Source organism: Telopea speciosissima, chromosome 3 (genome assembly GCF_018873765.1).
Source record: "Telopea speciosissima isolate NSW1024214 ecotype Mountain lineage chromosome 3, Tspe_v1, whole genome shotgun sequence".
In the NCBI taxonomy this organism is placed as follows: domain Eukaryota; kingdom Viridiplantae; phylum Streptophyta; class Magnoliopsida; order Proteales; family Proteaceae; genus Telopea; species Telopea speciosissima.
This window is the reverse complement of record NC_057918.1, coordinates 68,238,048-68,256,718: the sequence shown is the minus strand read 5'-3', so window position 1 is coordinate 68,256,718 and position 18,671 is coordinate 68,238,048. Positions and strand designations below refer to the sequence as shown.

General features: G+C 39.0%; 2 protein-coding genes across 3 annotated transcripts; both read right to left on the bottom strand.

Moving 5' to 3' along the window:
* Positions 1–72: 72 nt before the first annotated feature.
* LOC122657003 (putative disease resistance protein At1g50180) lies at positions 73–3,134 on the bottom strand. 2 transcript variants are annotated; one of them, XM_043851736.1, is made up of 2 exons: positions 2,788–3,134; positions 73–2,748 (listed from the first exon to the last, which is right to left on the bottom strand). In XM_043851736.1, exons 1-2 carry the CDS (start codon positions 3,068–3,070, stop codon positions 305–307), a joined length of 2,727 nt encoding a protein of 908 aa, XP_043707671.1. In that variant the 5' UTR covers positions 3,071–3,134; the 3' UTR covers positions 73–304. The 2 variants fall into 2 exon arrangements, with proteins under 2 accessions (XP_043707671.1, XP_043707670.1); XM_043851735.1 differs by having other exon boundaries at positions 73–2,751; positions 2,791–3,134.
* A 9,462-nt stretch (positions 3,135–12,596) lies between these two features.
* LOC122657006 (tyrosine-specific transport protein) lies at positions 12,597–14,678 on the bottom strand. Its single transcript, XM_043851745.1, has 2 exons — positions 13,036–14,678; positions 12,597–12,907 (listed from the first exon to the last, which is right to left on the bottom strand). The coding sequence occupies exons 1-2, from the start codon at positions 14,571–14,573 to the stop codon at positions 12,811–12,813; spliced, it is 1,635 nt and encodes a 544-aa protein (XP_043707680.1). The 5' UTR covers positions 14,574–14,678; the 3' UTR covers positions 12,597–12,810.
* Positions 14,679–18,671: the final 3,993 nt, after the last annotated feature.

Here is an 18,671-nt window from a genome sequence, read left to right as displayed (position 1 = left end):
TATTGCTGTTGATGATGAAATAGCATAAGAGTGTAAATTGTTTCTTCTTGATTGTGTGTGTATGAGGGGAGAGGGCAAATAGATAACTATTTTATTCATTACAATTACAATCTTATTACACCATATCATTCAAGACAGCAATATATTGGACAACTGAGCCATTCAGACATAGATGAGACTACACCACTAATAGAACCCTTAGATCTATCAAATGCAAACACAAAAGAACTAGATTGATTGTGAATCATGACATAAGTGTGAAAACTTATTGCATTAGTTCCTCTTTTAGAATCAGATAACAATCTCAATAGCTTCTCGGTCCTCGAGAATAACTGTCCTTTATAACAACCAATGGTACATGTTGGATCTTGTACCAATCCTCTCCAACATTTTCTGGGAGAATCCTAGCTTTAATAGCCTGCATTAGGATAAGTTCCAATTCCTTGAGTGTGGTCATATACTGAAACCCTTCTGGAAGCATCTTCAGGCATAAGCAAGCAAAGAGTTTAACACGCTTGATGCTAGACATTGCCCCTTCCTCTACCCTCCACTCCTCTAATTCAGTTAATTCAATAAGTTCCAGTTCTTGGAGCTCACGAAACCCTCCTGTAGAGCAGACCAGTATCTTTCCCCTGTACATTTTGTAGCACAATACAAGAGTTCGTAGGTGTGGCAACTTCTCTAGTGTTGCCATTGGGTCCTGCATCAAGCAGGATCCCTGCAAATTTAAGTGAGTGATGTTTTGAGGGAACTCATGTAAGTTTGGCAACTTCTCTAATCTTCCAAGCAGCTGCAGCTTATAAAGATGAACATGATTTGAGAATATCAAGGTTGGCAAAATGTTTTTGTCATCGTTGAACGTGCAAGTTGACAAACACAGAGATTGGAGGTTCTCTAAATGGACAATAGAATTTAACAATGCCTCCCTGTGTGAATTGAAGACCCCTCGTATTACTAGTTTCCGAAGATTTGTCAACTGGGCCAAGCCATCCTCAATCCAACTGCCTGCTTCAATTTCTGACAAAGTTTGCAGGTTTCTTAGATTTTCAATTCTTGATGGACCTAATATCCTCCCCCAATTCATATGCAAATGTCTTAATTGATCCATCTCACTGATAGCATTGGGTATATCTTGCATGCAGGGAGCCAACGCATAGGTAGGTTTTATGTCAAGTGTTTGTAGATTGATAAGATTGCATATGGTTGTTGGGAGACTTGTTAAGTAGTTACCTCTCAACCCCAAGAACCTCAAATGAATCATTTCACCTATTTCATGTGGCAACTCAGTGATTTCCAACTGTGGGAGATCCAACACCCTGAGTAACCTAAAACCACCACAGAGAAATCTCCAATGTCGTCGAGAGAAATTTTCGTAATATAATTGTGTGTTGTGGCAAAAGATAGATCGAAGATATCGTGTGGGACAGTTATGGTTCAAGGAGATATACTTACGAAGATCGCCATATACAATTAGTCGATGTGCTCGAACTGGGGATTCAAAGTCTATAATTTGGCGAATATCTAGAAACTTGTCTTCCATGGCTTCTGATATGGAGAGATTCCGTAGCATATCATGGATGCGACATGTTTTGATCCCAACACTGGATCTCCTTGACGATTGAACCATACTACGACCAATCAGCTCCTCCAAATAGTCTTCTGCTACTTCCTCCATTGTTTCGTTGCCTCTCTGTTGTACAAGTCCCTCTGCAACCCAGAGTTGGATTAATTTCCTTGCAGGTATTTCATGGTCTTCAGGGAAAACACCTAAATAGAGGAAGCATGATTTCAAGTGGTAGGGCAGATCATCATAGCTTAGAGCTAGAATTCTTGTGATCTGATCATGGCCTTCGCAGAATTTCCCATTGATACGCTTGAGTACTTTGGCCCATTCACTTGGGATTCTGTCTTCCCTTGACAATAATCCACCTAATACAACAACAGCAAGAGGTAAACCTCCACATTTAGCAACAATGTCTCTTCCCACTTTCTGCAACTCGGGAGACAGAACAGGTGGGACATTCTTAGGCAAAGCTTTCTTGCAAAACAATGTCCAACACTCTTCTTCGCTTAAAAATCGCAATTCATGTGGTAAGCTTTCCATATCTGCATGAAGTGCAACCTCTTTATTGCGAGTAGTAACCATCACTCTACTTCCTGTTGTTGCTTCAGGTAAAACAGCTTTCAAACTGTCCCAAGCTTCTTCATTCCAAATGTCATCAACTACCACCAGATATCTCCTTTCCTTCAAGTACCCAAAGAGCTCCCTCTGCAACTTATGGTCAGTCATCTGAGCCACTTCCCTTTGTTGCTTTTTATTGAGCTCAACAACTTGATCCAGCAAACCCTCCAAGAGCTCTCTAATGTTGTATTCTTGAGACACATAAATCCAAGCATGACACTCAAAATGTCTACTAACATCATTGCAGTTATAGACTTTCTTAGCAAGAGTTGTCTTTCCTAAGCCACCCATACCAACGATTGAAACGATGGAAAGTTGTGGCTCACCTTGGATCAGTTGCCTCACAAGTTTTTCTGCTTCATCTTCAATTCCCACCACATCTACTTCCTCCACCACCACAGGGGTCCTCCTCTGCCTCCGCGACGAAGAACTCTGTTGCGAAGAACTTGATGGTTCTCCAAATTGTAAAGTTTCAATTCCATATTTTGATTTGTTGGCTGAAACTTCTTCAATCCTCTTTTTGATCTTTTCAATCTCATTTCCCAAATCATGGAGGAGCTTCAATTGACTGGTGCTACCATAACAGGTACATAAAGACCCAATTCGTCCAATACCTCTTTCTCTCTGCCTTTGACGCTCTACTTTAAAGATAAATTCATCAATAACATTTTCAGCATCGTAAGATATGCTTCTTACTTGATTCACCCAAAGTCTTGCTCTTTCATTATCTTTGCATCTTCCATCTGCATCTTTCATGAAAGAACGCATCCATTCGAGCTCGTTACGAAGTGAATCGATCTGCTCATCCACTCCAGTAAGGAAATTTGCTTCTCGAGTGATCAAGTCGGACAGCTTCTCTATGAAGAAGGTGATAATACTCTCAGCCATTTTTCTTGCTCTCTTCGCTTCAGTTGCTTCTGCAGGTAGAAAAAGTGAAGAAAAAAAAAAGCAAGAAATTCAATGTAAACTCTCTCAACTTTTTCTGTCACGCATGGTATGGCAGGGTAATATGGGTGCAACTTTTCCCAGCAAAAGGGAAGTGGGGAATCTGTATGTCATCATGATTTTAACTTCTATTGGTCCACAGCAAAGCTGGATGATAGGACTTGAGAATTATTGGCGCAGAGCAAAGTTGGATGATAGAATTGGAATCCAAGGACGTATAGGAAAAAATTCAAATTATTAAAAAGAAGGGGCACTATTCTCTGTGCCGCAGTGCAGGCTTCGCCCAGGCACATGAGGGTGGTTACAATGATCACCCAGCCCTCTTGAGTGGCAGATCCATGTGTCTGGGCGCAGCCTGCACTGCGGTCTAGAGAACATTCTCCCTAAAAAGAAATAAAGATCTTGAAAATTAGGAAGGGATTCTGGGTCGATTCAGCCTATTGGATGATCATATCCTGGTATCGATGGAACAATACAAATCAGGGGTAAAACGATAAAACACTTAATTTTTATGAAAATCTAGAGGCAAGATCATTCGATGTGGGCGATCTGTATTGTTATTGCATCATTTTTCAGGATAACCGATACCCAATCTGATATTGTGCACTAAATCCATGATTTTGTACCAGTAATGTCAGGTACTCACCAATAACAGACAAGGGTTCGTTAACAAAGGATTAAAGGGCAGTGAGAGAGAGAGAGGTGCCGGAGGATCGTCAATGCTGCCCACATGTAATAGAATCCAACATACATCCAATGATCACGGGAGATGGGACCGTGGGAGAGGATGGGAACATGATTCATATACCAGGGAAGAGTTTGAGAGAGAAAAGGGCATGTCGATGAGGAAAGAAAATGTGAGAGGACATATGATTTCGCAGGTGTAGGATTCTTTTCTCTTATTTTAATCACTTACATCATCATAGTTTTTAGGGGTGCTGTTCTCTGTGCCGCAGCGCAACCTGCGCCCAGGCACATGGGGGTGAGTACAATGACCACTCTGCCCCCTGCACAGGCTGCCCATGTGCCTGGGCGTAGGCTGCACTGTGGCACAGAGAACATTCTCCCTAGTTTTTATTTTTCAAATCTATCACTTTAAGTTAGTATAAGAGAGTTTACCAAAAAAAATAAAGTTGATATAAGAGAGAGTGATTAAGAGTTCTTTTCCTGTCAATTTAAGAATTTTAGAAGGCCTTTCTATCTATTATACAACCTCATCAATTGGAGATAGTTTTGAGTAAAGAATGAGTTTTCTTTTTTTTTTTAACTCAAAAGATCTCCATTTGGGATCCCAGCCCTCTTCTCTTCTTCATTGATTGCAATGTTAAGCTGTGTTTGGTATGTATTCTAGGTCGATTTCGCATTCTCGAACGATAAAAACAGAATGCATTCCAAGAATACATACCAAACACAGCCTTAGTTTCTGCAATTCTGTTCTCTCTCCAAATCAATTTCTAGTTCTGATTCTGTACTTAACATTAAAAAAAAAAAATCCTATATTTTTTTGAGTTTCTTAACTTCTTCAGCTAGGAATTTTCCGAAACTTCAAATCTAATCGTGATTAGATTTCAATTCTGCTTCCATACTTGGCAATTGGTTTCTAACCTAAACCTTCTTTTAGTTTCAAAATTCAAACTTGAAACTGATTCATTTTTCTTACTACAAGTTTGATTTCAATTTAATCAAGTTTCAAGTCATGTTTTCCAATTTGGATCTCAAATTTCTAACTTTCATTAGGCTTGTTATTTGGTACTGGAATCAATTTCTAATATGGATTGTTTAATAAGCTTTCTATCAATTCTCAGATTTGGGAATTCCTTCTTCAATTAGAAATCTTTAGTTTCTAAGAATCTTACATTGATTAAAGCCTTTGACAAGAATCTTGCCTAGATCTAATCCCTTGTTTCTTTATTATTAAAATTTTTGGACATCTAGTTTTATTCCTTACATGGGATCCTGCCACAAGCTTATCTCCCACTGCATCTCATTGGTTCCAGTGTAGCAATGCATTATTCATCCTGCAAATTTATCAATTTATCTGCTCTTTCATTTGTGAAGGAAACATAAACCCAAACTTTTATTTTTCTTCACCCAAAGCTTCCAACAACTAGGGGTGTTTCACAGGTATCCTGGCACAAAAGCATCTTTCCACTTTGCTTACACCTTGTTTTCTGTACAGATAGAGAAGTATTTCTCCACTCTGATTATAAACTATTCTCCAATTAAGATTACAAATTAGGAGGGCAAAAAATCACTAAATGAAGGAAATAATGCAGCCAAATAGAAACAATCCTTTTTTTCTTATAGATTGCTTGATATGTGCGCATAGTATTTATTTATTTTTCAATGCATCATCTCAGAGCCAAAGCTTACTTATCATTTTCTTCAATGTACAATTTGTACACCAAGTCTTTCAATACCCTGCACTCATGGAATATTAATAAGCTTGAAATTGAGGATGCTAAAATCTCATCTAAATTCCATTTATCTTTCACTAAGTAAACATCAACATCTGAAAGAATGAAAGCAAAACTGCTGATTAGGACCAACTATGAATAACTGAATTCTCTTGGAAACTTGAATGACAAATTTTGATCTATACAAGGACAATAACTCTGTTTCCAAGCTGCTGAGATGAAGTGTCTTTGTCAAATTTTCTTACTCTTAAACATCTAATGCCAAAGTCCTAACATGACAACAATGCCAAAGAGTAGCATCTCCACAAGCAGGATTTTACCATCTCCAGAAGTGGATGATCTGTGCATGCAAGTATGGAATGAGTTGAAAGTAAACATAGAGTAAATATAGCTGTGTCAGCATGAATAATTAACTGAGGCACATCAACTGATACCACTACAACAACTATGTAGTTACTTATTATTTTTCCTCTAACCCTTATGTTTTTATCTTAATTAAAAATAATTTTCATAATTTTTTTGAAAAAATATTGGTCTGATACAACAAAAGCAAATATGGTACAACATAAATCTCATATGTGCTTATTATTTTTAAACCAAAACAGAATATTTTTTCCCTTTTATGAATTTTTTAAATACTTCAATTAATTTAGAATTTAAAAAATATTTACCAGCAAAAAAAAAAACCAATCCGACTCTGTGAGGCCATAGACTAGCTAACGGTGTCTAACTTATACAAAATTGAGCCCCATTTGTAGGAAAATCCATTTTTTGAAAATAGAAAATAATAAAATATATATAGAGAGAGAGGAAAAAAAAAAAACCTGACACTGTCAGGCCGTATATCAGGCTCTAGTGTCTGACATATAAAAATTTCATCACCAACTTTAGGGTATTTATCGTATTTTATGCAAAAAAAATCATTTTTAGGAAGAAGTTCATACCTTTAACTATTGAATGTGGCCAAATCTTCACCAATATGCAGCAAACGATGTTGTTGGAGTGATGTGGCAACCCCCAACACCGTATTCCAGCAGTGTATAGAGGCGCTGAGGCGGGGTGGCAAAAAACATGGGTTTTCTTCTCCCAGCAAGCGAAACAGACGAGTCTGGTCGACATTTCAAATGTGCCTGGTAAAAGCAGGGTATTTATAATACCCTGTTGAACTATATCGCCGAAACAATACAGTATAAGTCGAGATTTCGGAGAAACACAGAAATTTCGACTGAAATATGGTCGATCCTTCAATTCGTGCGACCTTTCGTCTCGAGCCCTTTGAAATCATCAAAATTTCGGTGACTATTTGAACCATGGTGATTCCCTTCCTGCAGGCCTAGTAGTGATTCTAGGTCATATCCCTTCTTATCTTCCTTAATCTGGTTCTTCTCTTGAATTATTAGTAATCTAATCTCAGATTTTGCTAAGCTTCTAGTCTGTTTTCATAGCCAGATTCAGTCCATGGATTTCAGAAAACTCTATTGCTATTCTGATTGTTAAACTCCAGTTTTCTGAACTGTTCTTCCCTGCAGCTGCAAGTTTCCATTCTCCTGAATTCTATTTGCTAAGCACAGGCATTGACTGTTAGTTACTATCATGTTTGTCTTGCAGTCACTATTTTTTTCAGTTGTAAATTTATAATTTTCAGTTGTCTACAAATTTCTAATTTCTGTTTCCCTCTTCAGTGTTCAGTTGCTAATCTGGTTTCCTGTTTCAGTTTCTATTTCCCACCAGTTACTTACTCTGTTCCAGCATTACTTTCTCATTCTGGTTTTCAGTCTACATTCTATTTCTGTCTCTGTTTCTAATCTCAACTCAATTATTATTTCTGAACCTAGTTGTACTTTTGAAAAATTCCTAAAATCTGGTTTCCAATTCCGACTTTCTATTTCTGAGTTTCTAAATCTGAGTTGCTATTTTCGGAAGTTACTATTTTGGAAATGTCTGCTTATCATGGCCATATCTCCAGATCTATCTATTGGATCTTGGCCAAACTTTGAAGGATTATTCCTCTCCTCTATAGTGCTACTCAATTAGGTTTTCAAGGCCATCAGATAAGTCCATCTCAAGTTATAAAATATCACTATTCTGGTCCTAAGGTTTTGTCCTGCAGTCCTTACCTGTGGTTTGCATCTGAAACTACTTCTAGGTTAACCAGATTGCAATTTACATTCCGTTTTAGTTCAGTACGGCTTGTACTTAGTATCAACTCCCAACTATAGTACCATGAGAGTTATATGTCTGCTAAATTGTTCATTCCAGGCGTCAACTTGGTTATATATAACAAGATTGGATGTTTCAAACCAAGGGAAACAGACTTCCCATTTAAATTTAAAAATTCAAGGCCTGCAACTGAAATCCAAAACCAACTTTTTTATAAATTGCTTGATATGTGCACACAGTATTTTTTTTTCAATGGAAATCAAATGCATCATCTCAGAGCCAAAGCTTACGTATTATTCTCCTCTATGTACAATTTGTAAACCAAGTCTTTACCCTTACCTAAACCAGGAAAATACTCAAAAAAGGAATGGGATGAACCAGTCATATAGTTGGTGGCCCCTGAGTCAATTATCCAAGGATTGGATGCAAGATAGACACTGTGACCACTGACAAAAGTACATTTGTGAGCAAAACGAGAATAAGAGGTGGCTGGCATGGAAGTAACAACAGGTGCAGATGGAGAAGTGCTGTTCGGTGTAAGGAGATGACAGAGCTGGACCTTCAAATCTTCCGGAGAGAGAGACGCTCCAATTGGTGCACCTTCAATAGTTTCGGTTTCATGTGCCTGAGTCGAACCAGTCCCATGGCCACAACCACGACCTTTACCATTTGCAGGTCGTCCATGGAGCTTCCAACAGAATTCTTTGGTGTGGTGTTCCTTTCTGCAGTACTCACATTTAATAGGACCCTTGTCAGAACTAGGGTGATCACTGGAACGCTGATTTTCCATATGGGAAGAGGATCCACTCCCCGAAAAAAGTACAGACCGGTCTGGAACAACAGGTAGTAACATCGCTATACGACGGCTATCTTCTGATTGAACCATAGCATACGCCTGCTCCACAGAGTGGGAAAAGGATCACGACTCAGGACATGAGCCCGAATCTGGTCAAATTCAATGTTAAGACCTACCAAGAACACGTACACATGAAACTTGTCCTCCCGCTTGTGGAACTTCAAGGTATCAGTGGGACAAGAGGCAAAGAACTTCATAATAATCTAACACTTGCCACATACTCCGCAACTCAGAAAAATACTGGGATAATGTCATCTCTTTCTGTTTTGTCTCATGAATTTATTTCTGGAGTTCATAGACAAGAGCATCATTACCCACTTGAGAGTAAGTATCCTTCGCAACCTTCCAGATCTTGGCGGTAGAATCCAGCAAGAGATAACCCCATGCAATATTTGGGAGCATGGAACTAAGAAGATAGGACATTATAGTTGTCTGGATCATAGTTCGAGAACTCGCGAGATCGACAAGATCTCGGCGGATTTCTCGGTTTTCTGAGAAACCGAGACGAGATGGCATACGATACATAAAAGTGCAATATCTCGCCGAGATCTCGGGTTGGCCTTTGGAAATGACCCATCTACTATGTATTTACTTACCTAACTCAACAAAACTCGACATATCTCGGCAAGATCTCGGGTTGACCCATGGAAATGACCCATCTACTATGTATTTACTTACCTAGCTCAACAAACTCTTATATGCTTGTTGTGGAGCACTATATGCAACATTACAGCAACACTAAGTCATGGGAAGATGATGAGCACATTTATGTGTGAAATCTTAGGGCATAAAACATACATTTTACCACATTGGACAGAGTTACTCGGTGCTTTCTTGTGCTTTTCAGGGTTTAGGTGAATTATTGTGAAAATGGAGGAGATGATGCGGAGGAGATGTTTTTAAGCTTTTTAGAAGTGTAAATAGATGCATAGCCCATCGAGTCAGCTTCGCAATGGTTCAAACGGCACTTAATTCCCAGTTGAAACGAAGAAGTTATGGCCGTTTCCGTAACGACGCGTGAAAATGGTCTGCAGGGATTTATTTATAATTATTGATAGTCGGACGGAGACAAAGTGAAGCGGAAGTTCGGATTTCAGGGGCCTTAACGCAATTATCAGAAGTTACTTTACTGTACCCAAAAGATTTCATTTGGAAGGTTCTGGACAGTCCAACTTCAACTTGAGATATCTTGGGCTCCCCCAACTCCGAATTGGATGAAATTTGGGTCTATTTTGGGTGATTTTTCGCAAGGAACACAATGGTGAGACCTATATAAGCACCCCATGCTCCACGTTTTCTGAAGGACAGAATGGGTATTTTATTTATTCTTGAAGGAATCCTAGTCATCACCCTTACTCTCTCTCTCCTCCAACTTCTCAAGGGCACTTCTGGAATTCTACTTGGGATAGATTTATATTTTCTCATCTATGGAAGGTTGAAAAATCAAAGATGCTTTGATTTTATTGCTTGGAGAAGATATCTACAAAGAAAAGGAAGCACTTGTTAGAATTGGAAGTTTATTTTTCTAGAAATAGAAGGTCTATGTAAACAATCTTCTCTTCTTCTTCTTTCTATTTTTTTTTTTTTTTCTTTTTTAGGATTCAAGGCATTGTAAAAGAGGAAAGAGAAGAGAATATTCTCTTTTCTTAGGGAATATTTCTCCTACACTTCCATCTTCTCTCTTCTCCTCTCTTCCACCTATAAATACCCCCTAGCTCTCTTGTAAAAAATTGCTCATTCACTTAGTGAAATTTCTTCTCTTCTTCTCCTTCTAATTTGTGATTTTTGGCTTTTCTAAGTTCTAGTTTGCTTTTATGATTTTTAGTTAATGGTTATAATAGGTTTAGTTTATGCTTTAATTTCAATTTAAGTCTTCAATTGGGTTGTAATTTCTTAATTCTAGTTTAGGTTTTAAGCCTTCTAGTCTAAGTTCTTAAGTTGATGACAAGACTTGAAGATTTAGAAGAGGAGGCAATGGTAAGTTTATGCAAGTATTCAAGCTTTTCATTTACATTCATGCAAGCACATCCAGGTTTTACTATCTAAACTCTCAATCTCATTCTCCATCTCCTCTATCTCTCTCTATCTTCTTCTTCTTCCCCCTCTATTTCTTTTATTTTAATTTTATATGGTTGTGGTTTATGGATGCATTTTTATTCCCTTATTTCTTTTTATGTGGTTAGTATGTGTGGCTGCATTTTTATTCCTTTCAATTCGCTTTAGTTTGATAGGTTAGATGCTCATGTGTTAGGACGCCGATTTAATCCCTTAATTTTGTTAGATGCTTATGAGTTAGGATGCATTGATTTTCGTTAGTTTAATTAGTTTAATTTAACACTTTAATTTGATTCACTTTGCATTACTTTTAAGTTAGTTAAATAGAGTGGCGTATATCTCCTCGTGTTCGACCCGTAGCTACGATTGATCCGTACGCTTGCGGTTTTATTTTAACTCAAACAGAAGACTATGTGACACTAGCGGGGACTGAATACTTGATTCAAAGTCATTTTATGTGATGATAGTTGTGACACTGTTAAACAGTTTGATGTATCACTTCAACATTTCTAATTCTTATTTAAGTTGTTCAGCTATTAATAGAATGTTTTGCTTGCTTTCTATTACTAAATTATGTGTACAGCAGGGTATTTTAGTACGTCATCGCCTACCAACCTATGGTTCGAATTGAAACTCATATTTGGACTTTGTTTTTGCAAAATCTAATAGTGTCATTGTGTTTAAATGGCCTAAAATAGGCTGAATACCAAGTTTTAGACCCAAACTAGGTCTAAAACCTACCAAGTTGAGGCTTCGAGTTGGAAAAAAAAAATGCACCAACTCGGCGAGATCTCGACTTGACTCAGTTTTTCCAAGGGCCGAGTTGGTATTGAGACCCAAGTTTTAGTACTATGGTCTGAATGCCATTTGTTTTGAATAGGACCAGCTTCTTCAAGTTCTGTTGCATCACCAGTGAGAAAACCAGAAGATCCACGAGACACTATGAAAACAAAGCAGGAACAAGACCACATCAAATAATTGTTCCCATCCAATTTAATGGAGCAAGCACGGAAAATGTAGGAAAGTCACGATCACTCGAAGTGTCTGGAGAAGTAACGTCAATAGTCATGCCCGACATGGTGGTTGGTTAAAGATCAAAACAATTCCAACAAAAAAGCCTTTCGAAAAATGGCAAAGGCAATTCAAGCAAAATAAATAGTGTCTGCGAAGAAAAACATAGATCTCAAAAATGGAAAAAGACACCTTCTCAAACAGACATGGGGGCAATAAAAAAGAACCCTTAGTGGAAGAAATTACCACCAAGGGGTGGGGGAAGAAATCTCCGAGGAGGAGAGGCGCTAGAAGATGGCGGAGGTGAGAGACGGAGACGAGAGAAGGAGGCGGAGCTGATAGGAGGTGGAGGCGAGAGAGGCGGAGCCAAGAGAGGGAGGCGGTGATGCTGGAAAGGGAAGGAGGAGACGGCGGCGCTAGTGCTGGGTGGCAGCATTAAAAGAGGGAGAACTTCTAGGGTTCAGATCCCCATAATGATCTTCGCTCTGATACCATAACGAAATAGAGAGAAGAATTAGAGAATAATGGCTTGTGACATTATGTCCACAACCCACTTTATTTATAATAGACTACGGAACTTTCTAGAATATGTACAAGTACAAGAATACCCCTAAGGTATAAGACAAAAATACCCTTGTACCCAAATTACAACAGCTCCATTGTTCATTCTAGGTGTCAAACCGTCAATTTGGTTGTATGTGACACTCTTGGATGTTTCAAACAAGGGAAATAAATTTCCCATTTAAATTTAAAAATTCAAGGCCTGCAACTGAAATCCAAAACCAAATTTTTTATAGATTGCTTGAAATGTGCGCATAATATTTTTAGCCAATGGAAATCAAATGCATCATCTCAGAGCCAAAGCTTACGCATTATTCTCCACAATGTACAATTTGTAAACCAAGTCTTTCAATACCTTGCACTCATGGAATTAATAAACTTGAGAATGTTAATAAATTGAGGATGCTAAAATCTCATCTAAATTCCATTTATCTTTCATTAATTGTGCAGTAAACATCAACATCTGAAAGAATGAAAGCAAAACTACTGATTAGGATTAAATATGAATAACTGAATTTTCTTGGAAACTTGAATGACAAAATTTGATATATATAAGGACAATAACTCTGTTTCCAAGCTGCTGAGATGAAGTGTCTTTGTCAGATTTTCTTACTCTTAAACATCTAATGCCAAAGTCCTAACGTGACAGCAATGCCAAAGAGTAGCAGAAGAGCAGCATCTCCCCCAGGCAGGATGCTAACATCTCCAGAAGTGGATGATCTGTAAATGCAGGTATGGAGTGAGTTGAAAGTACAAATATAGTAAATATATCTGGGTCTGCATGAAGAAACATTAGATAACCCATAGTACTGGTAGCATTATATGCTGAAACTGAGTCTTTCAAATACCTGAACTTTTTTCTGGATCGGTAAATCCAAGCCATTAGAGGTGGTAAGATCCCAAAGAGGAAGCAATTTGCATAAACCCCAGCAAAATCAAGAGCTTTAGAAAAAGCTGAGCGGAAGAAAGAAGCTATGAACACTGGAACACCGAGGACAAGCAGCAATACAGGTATTTTAGCTGAACTAAATCCTTTGTTTTCTGATGTTTTCTCAGCTGTAGAACCAGAAATACACCTTGATGTAACAAAAGAAACCTGACCTGGAGTTCCAACTCTTTCCCCTTTCCAATACACAGCGAACCCCACCCTTCCATTTCCACCATCATTGATACCAACTTCAGTGGACTTCTCTCTTCCCAAAATTAGCTCGATGGCATCCACAAGTTGTTTTGGGAAGCTGACAGCATAACCTATCAAACTAGTTGCCAAGGCTGAAAATGCGAAACCTTGAACTGCTGGTAAAGCTGATGCATTTATAGAGAGTATGAGTCCAATAGGATCTTCAGAGCAGGCTGTATTCATCCTTGCAAGCCCCAAAATAACCAAATTCCATGACAGGACCATGAACAGAGGCACAGCTCCACCAAACAGTATTGCCCTACGAGCATCCAACAGACTCTTCCCCGCTAACTTACAAATAAATGGGGTGATTACATGGAAACCCAACGTGAGTACAGTTAAAGGTATTGCAGGCAAGACTGCGGAGGGTGCCCACGAAGCATACCCAAGGGAACCCAAAATGTTTGATCTCCCAACAGATAAACCAATACCCACAAGAGCAGCTATGGAGAGAAGCATGGTGAAGCATAAAAGCCTATTTGCTGCATCAATAGCCTTAAATGGGAAGAACCCAATAACAGAACCAACAATGCAAGGGAATAAAGCATGAGCAACTATAGGATTCATCCATGGAAACCACTGAGTCATAATAGGGCCAACACCTGAGACACAGGCGACCAAAAGGGAAAAGCTAAGGCAAGCATAAACTACAGCAACAAAAGCGCCGAAACGGCTTCCAAATGCCTTGGTTGCAAGGCCAGTGAAGCTCACCTCATCAACCCCATCTTCTTCCATGGCTGCAAAGCTAAGCTCCGCAACAAGGAGTATGGAGGAAATTACATAGACCCATGAGAAAAGGATCGTAATGGTTGAAGGAAGTGGACCCGATCTAATGGTTGCAGAGGGCAAGCCTAGCATACCAGGCCCTACAGCAGTGCCTATAATCAAACTAACGGCAGCCCAGAAGCTCTTTTCCTGGGTTTCTTCTTTCACATGCTCAGGTTTAAGATATTGGTTGGTTTCATCGTCATAAACGGTTGGGCATGTTGTGGTGGTGCATTGGGTTCTGAAACTTATGAGGATTAAAGGGTGTTTAGAGAAGGAAGATGTGAAAATGGTATTGGAGGATTTGATGATTGGAGATGTACTGTTGAAGGCTGGATAGTGAGGAATGGAGAGCCTCTGACTCTGATGTGGATGGAAATGGGAAGTTGTGATTAAATGATTGGGCGCTGGGTTGAGGTTGAGATAGAGGGAAGAAAGCATTTTCTTTTTTATGCTTTGTCTCAAGAATTTGAGATTTCAGAGTTGAGGACTGAGACCCATCACCGCCAGAGAAGGAAAACGCATATGAACTGGGGGAAAAGGTCTGGCTGATCAATAGTGGGTGGGGAGTGGGGGGTGTGGGGAGTTGAACGAGCGGGGAGTGTCATGGACTCATGGGGATGGGAAGGAGGATTGGATGTGGGTTGGGCGTAACGTTTGGCAAAGGTGGAGTTGCAGGGAAGGGGCGGGGTCGTCGGTGAAGGAGAGGAGAGGAAGGGTAGAGGGTAAAAAAGAGAAAAGGAATTCGTGTACGATAGATTCCATGATGAAATTATTGGAGTAGTGGGGATACCCATCTGACAACAATTAATGCCGACCGGGAACAAAGAAACAGAATAGATTCTTTTTTCCAAGAGAATCTTAGAGCTGATACTTTTTGGAAAAAAAATTCTATAAACCAGGGTAAAATAGATTCTTCTAAAAAAATTTGCTGCACTCAAGAAAATAGAATAATTCATTTTCCTTAGATTATAATATTTTTTAAAATACCTTTTTTCTATTAAAAAATATTTTTTTTTATTCCATCTCCAATTAGGGTTGCAAGATCATTCCTGCAACTTGGGTAGGAGCAAAATTTTGTCCAAATCTCCCATGGTTTTGGTCCGGATAAAATGAAATATTTTCATGCCTTTTAACACTAGTATCTTATTGATCGTCGGATATCTCTCTCAGCATCTCCGTCTTTGAATCCGTCCATTGTTGCAATCCTCCTCTCTCCTCCATCATTGCACACACACACAAACTCTCCCCAACTCATTGTTGCAATCCAATGCCCCTTGCATTTCTCTTCTTTATTAGGGAAAAGATTCTCTAACCACCAGGGTAAAATAGAATCTCCCACACTTTTCCGTCAAGATAAAATGGAATCTATCTCGTCTTTCCACCCAGCATTGTGTTGATTGTGAGATCTCTCTCTTAGCATCTCCGCCATTCAATCCGTCTATTGTTGCAATCCTCCTCTCTCCACCATCCCTGCACACTCGCACACTCACCCCACTGCTACAACCCAACACCCCCCCTTGCATGAAGATGATTTTGATACTTGAAGAGTATAATTTTTGCCACAATTCTTCTTTGGCATGTTAAGGTCTATTGAGATTTGAGATTGAAAAAGAATTAAATAAAGTAACTCTTAAAACAGAGTATTGATATGTAAACACTGAAGATATCAAGCTACTGCGGCGACTTTGTGCTTGCTTTTGCTGAAACATTGTAGATAAGCTCCTTGAGAGTTGTTTGATGGGCATCTAATGGGGATGATGTGTTGGAGGCCGTTAGTTTAGGCAGCGTTTGGTATGCATTCGAAGTCGATTCCCCATTCTCGGATCATAAGAATAGTTGTTTATATCATTCGAGAATGCGAAATCGACTTAGAATGCATACCAAACATAACCTTAGTTTAACGGCTGCAAAAATAGGGCATTGATAGTCAAAATTAAACTCGGAAGAGAAGAAAAATAAAATCATTCCTTCATTCAATAGAACCAGGAAGAGAGGATGATGAGTGGCACCAAAGGCAATGGATGAGAAGGATGAAAGCAGGGGAAGTAGTTGAGGGAGGAGTTTTACTTGAAGTTTGCTAGTCATCATCCTCCTCCTCTGTTGTACTACATATTTTCTTCCATTGATGATCGACCAACCCCCTCTGCTTACTCGTCTCTTTATTTTTCTTCCATCGATGACCAATCAACCCTCTCCTGCCAGGTTTCTTGGTGGAAAATCTAGACTCTGGATTAAGGGAATACAAAGGCTTTAGTTCTACTGTTTTGCATTTTGAGTTTTGACTAGAATCGACAATTTTCCCACGATTCGATCAAAACAAATGAATCCATGACATGGCTGAGACAAAACCTGGTTTGCTAACAACGATTAAAGGATTAAAAAAAAATTTTCAAATTAAAAGTTCATTAAAAAAAATAAGAGAGAAAGAACGCTAATCGGTGTTGTGCTTATGCGTATTCATGTGCCCAGACACAGCCTAGCACAAAAAGACCGGCACATCCCTGATCCTTCTCACCTTTTCAAGGGTGCACCGGTCTTTTCACGTTGGGTTGTGTTTGGGTGTAGGTACATGCCACGCCCAACGACCGATTAGCATTCTTTTTCCCAAAAAATTAATTTAAAAGTAACTTATAATTAGGTCACTTTCAAGAGTTGCCACTGTCCATATGAAATGACAAGATTTACCCTCATTGGAAAAAAATGTGTCATACTAAAAGAGTAAAACAAGGTTATAATTTTCATTTCACCAACTTTGGTTACAACAAGATTTTATTTTAGATGTTACAAGAGAGGGTATACAAGGGAAGGGGCAAGGTGAGGACAAGGTTTGAACCTTAGACTTTTGGGAGCCTGGTAAAGGCCCCAACCATCTACAGTGGCAGTTGTGCTCCTTCCAACAAGAATTTTTTTTATATAAATAAGGGGACAGTTTTCATACATCGTTGTGTAAGCCATGCATGTGAGAGGGTGGGAGTTTCGAGGCATTAAATATGGTGGGGGTTTTATGATTTTTTCAACTTATTGTGAGAAGGCACACGACCATGCATCATGCATGTGAGAGGGTGGGAGTTTCAAAGCATTAAATATGGATGGGAGGTTTATGACTTTTCCAACTCATTGTGAGAGGGGACACGGCCATGCACGGCTGTGTATGAAATCTTTGGCCTATAAATAAATATGCATTTTAATGGGTCCTACAGGTTACAGTTCAGGTTCTAACCAGTTCCTTATTCATCTTTCGGTTATGGACCAGTTAGGAAATCCATCTCAAGACTGTCCCATCCTATATAATAATCAGTCCTAAAATCAGCTCTCAAAACCATCCCATTTAGTAACAGGATGGATCAATTCCGGGTTTTGGCGGGATAGTTCCCAGTTTTGGTCCCAAATTGACACCTTTACTAGTTTGTACACACTACAAGGCTCATACACAGAGGTTAAGACAGTGTACACTTAACTGTGACAATCCTTTTATATACTATAGAATAGAATACTTCTGCAGAGGAGCATGGCAGTCTCTTAGGCATCAAGACCACATGCAACAAATGTTGCTTGTCATTAGTGTTACAGCTGAGATCCTCCTGAGGTGAACCTGCACACAGAAAGCCAAGAAACACAACGGAAGACCTAACCAGAGTGAGCTGGGGGGGGAAGAGATTCTCCAATACTTAAGCTAGATCTCAGAGAAACAATAGTGGAGTAAGAGTAGAAAGAGCAGTAGTAGGCTTGAGATTGTATGATTTCGCCTGTATACTTCAATCACTGTAGTTCGATTGGTCTTAACGGTTTCCTCGTGGCCTCAAACCGATCATGTGCAGACTTGCTTATTTGGCTTCAGACCTGAGTCCCTACCACATGGAATTCATCTATTGGAGAGATGATCTTACATGTATCAATTAGTTTAAATGTCAACCAAGAAGGAGATACTAAATGAGCTTAAGAAGGAAAACTATGTCAACTTTTAAATTACAGAAGCAGCAAAAACAATTGGTAAACTAAGATAAATAACCCACAATCAAGCACAGGAAAACAGACACCCCCCACCCCAACCAATGTTGAATTAAATCAACAATTTAACTTCCTTTGTCAAGAAAAAGAGCTTCAGAATTTCATAACCATGGAACACAGTTGCAATATGGAAATTGTCAATGTTGTGTGTATGTTCTTCAATCTTACCACCACTGACAAGTGAGGAATTTCAAGTTTCTTCCCCAAACAACATGCATTTCCACTATCTTTCATTGTACATAGATCTCCACCTGTCAGCTTCTCATGGTCCAGTCTCATTAAGTTAAAAACACTGGCATTACATCCTGAAACAAATGCCTAAAACAGTTCTGAGCTTAAACGTATTCTGTACACAGTTATATTTCAGATAGAAAATAGCCAAATAACACTTCTCCACAATGAATTTGAAATAACACAAGCCTTTCACATTTGAGCCAAAGAGACACTTGGAATCAACAAAGTCTTCTATTTCAACTTGTACAAGAGGTCTCAACAAAATTTGACATGTGGCTACTCCAAGGGTACAAA

What these genes read in the sequence shown, in the direction of transcription:
- LOC122657003 (XM_043851736.1), bottom strand. Translation starts at nt 3,070, where the DNA reads ATGGCTGAGAGTATTATCACCTTCTTCATAGAGAAGCTGTCCGACTTG. An exon ending in GAGAGAAAGAGGTATTGGAC is followed by an intron (nt 2,749 to 2,787) that starts GAATTGGGTCTT and finishes GTAGCACCAGTC; the next exon opens with AATTGAAGCTCCTCCATGAT.
- LOC122657006 (XM_043851745.1), bottom strand. Translation starts at nt 14,573, where the DNA reads ATGCTTTCTTCCCTCTATCTCAACCTCAACCCAGCGCCCAATCATTTA. An exon ending in CGATCCAGAAAAAAGTTCAG is followed by an intron (nt 12,908 to 13,035) that starts GTATTTGAAAGA and finishes CTGCATTTACAG; the next exon opens with ATCATCCACTTCTGGAGATG.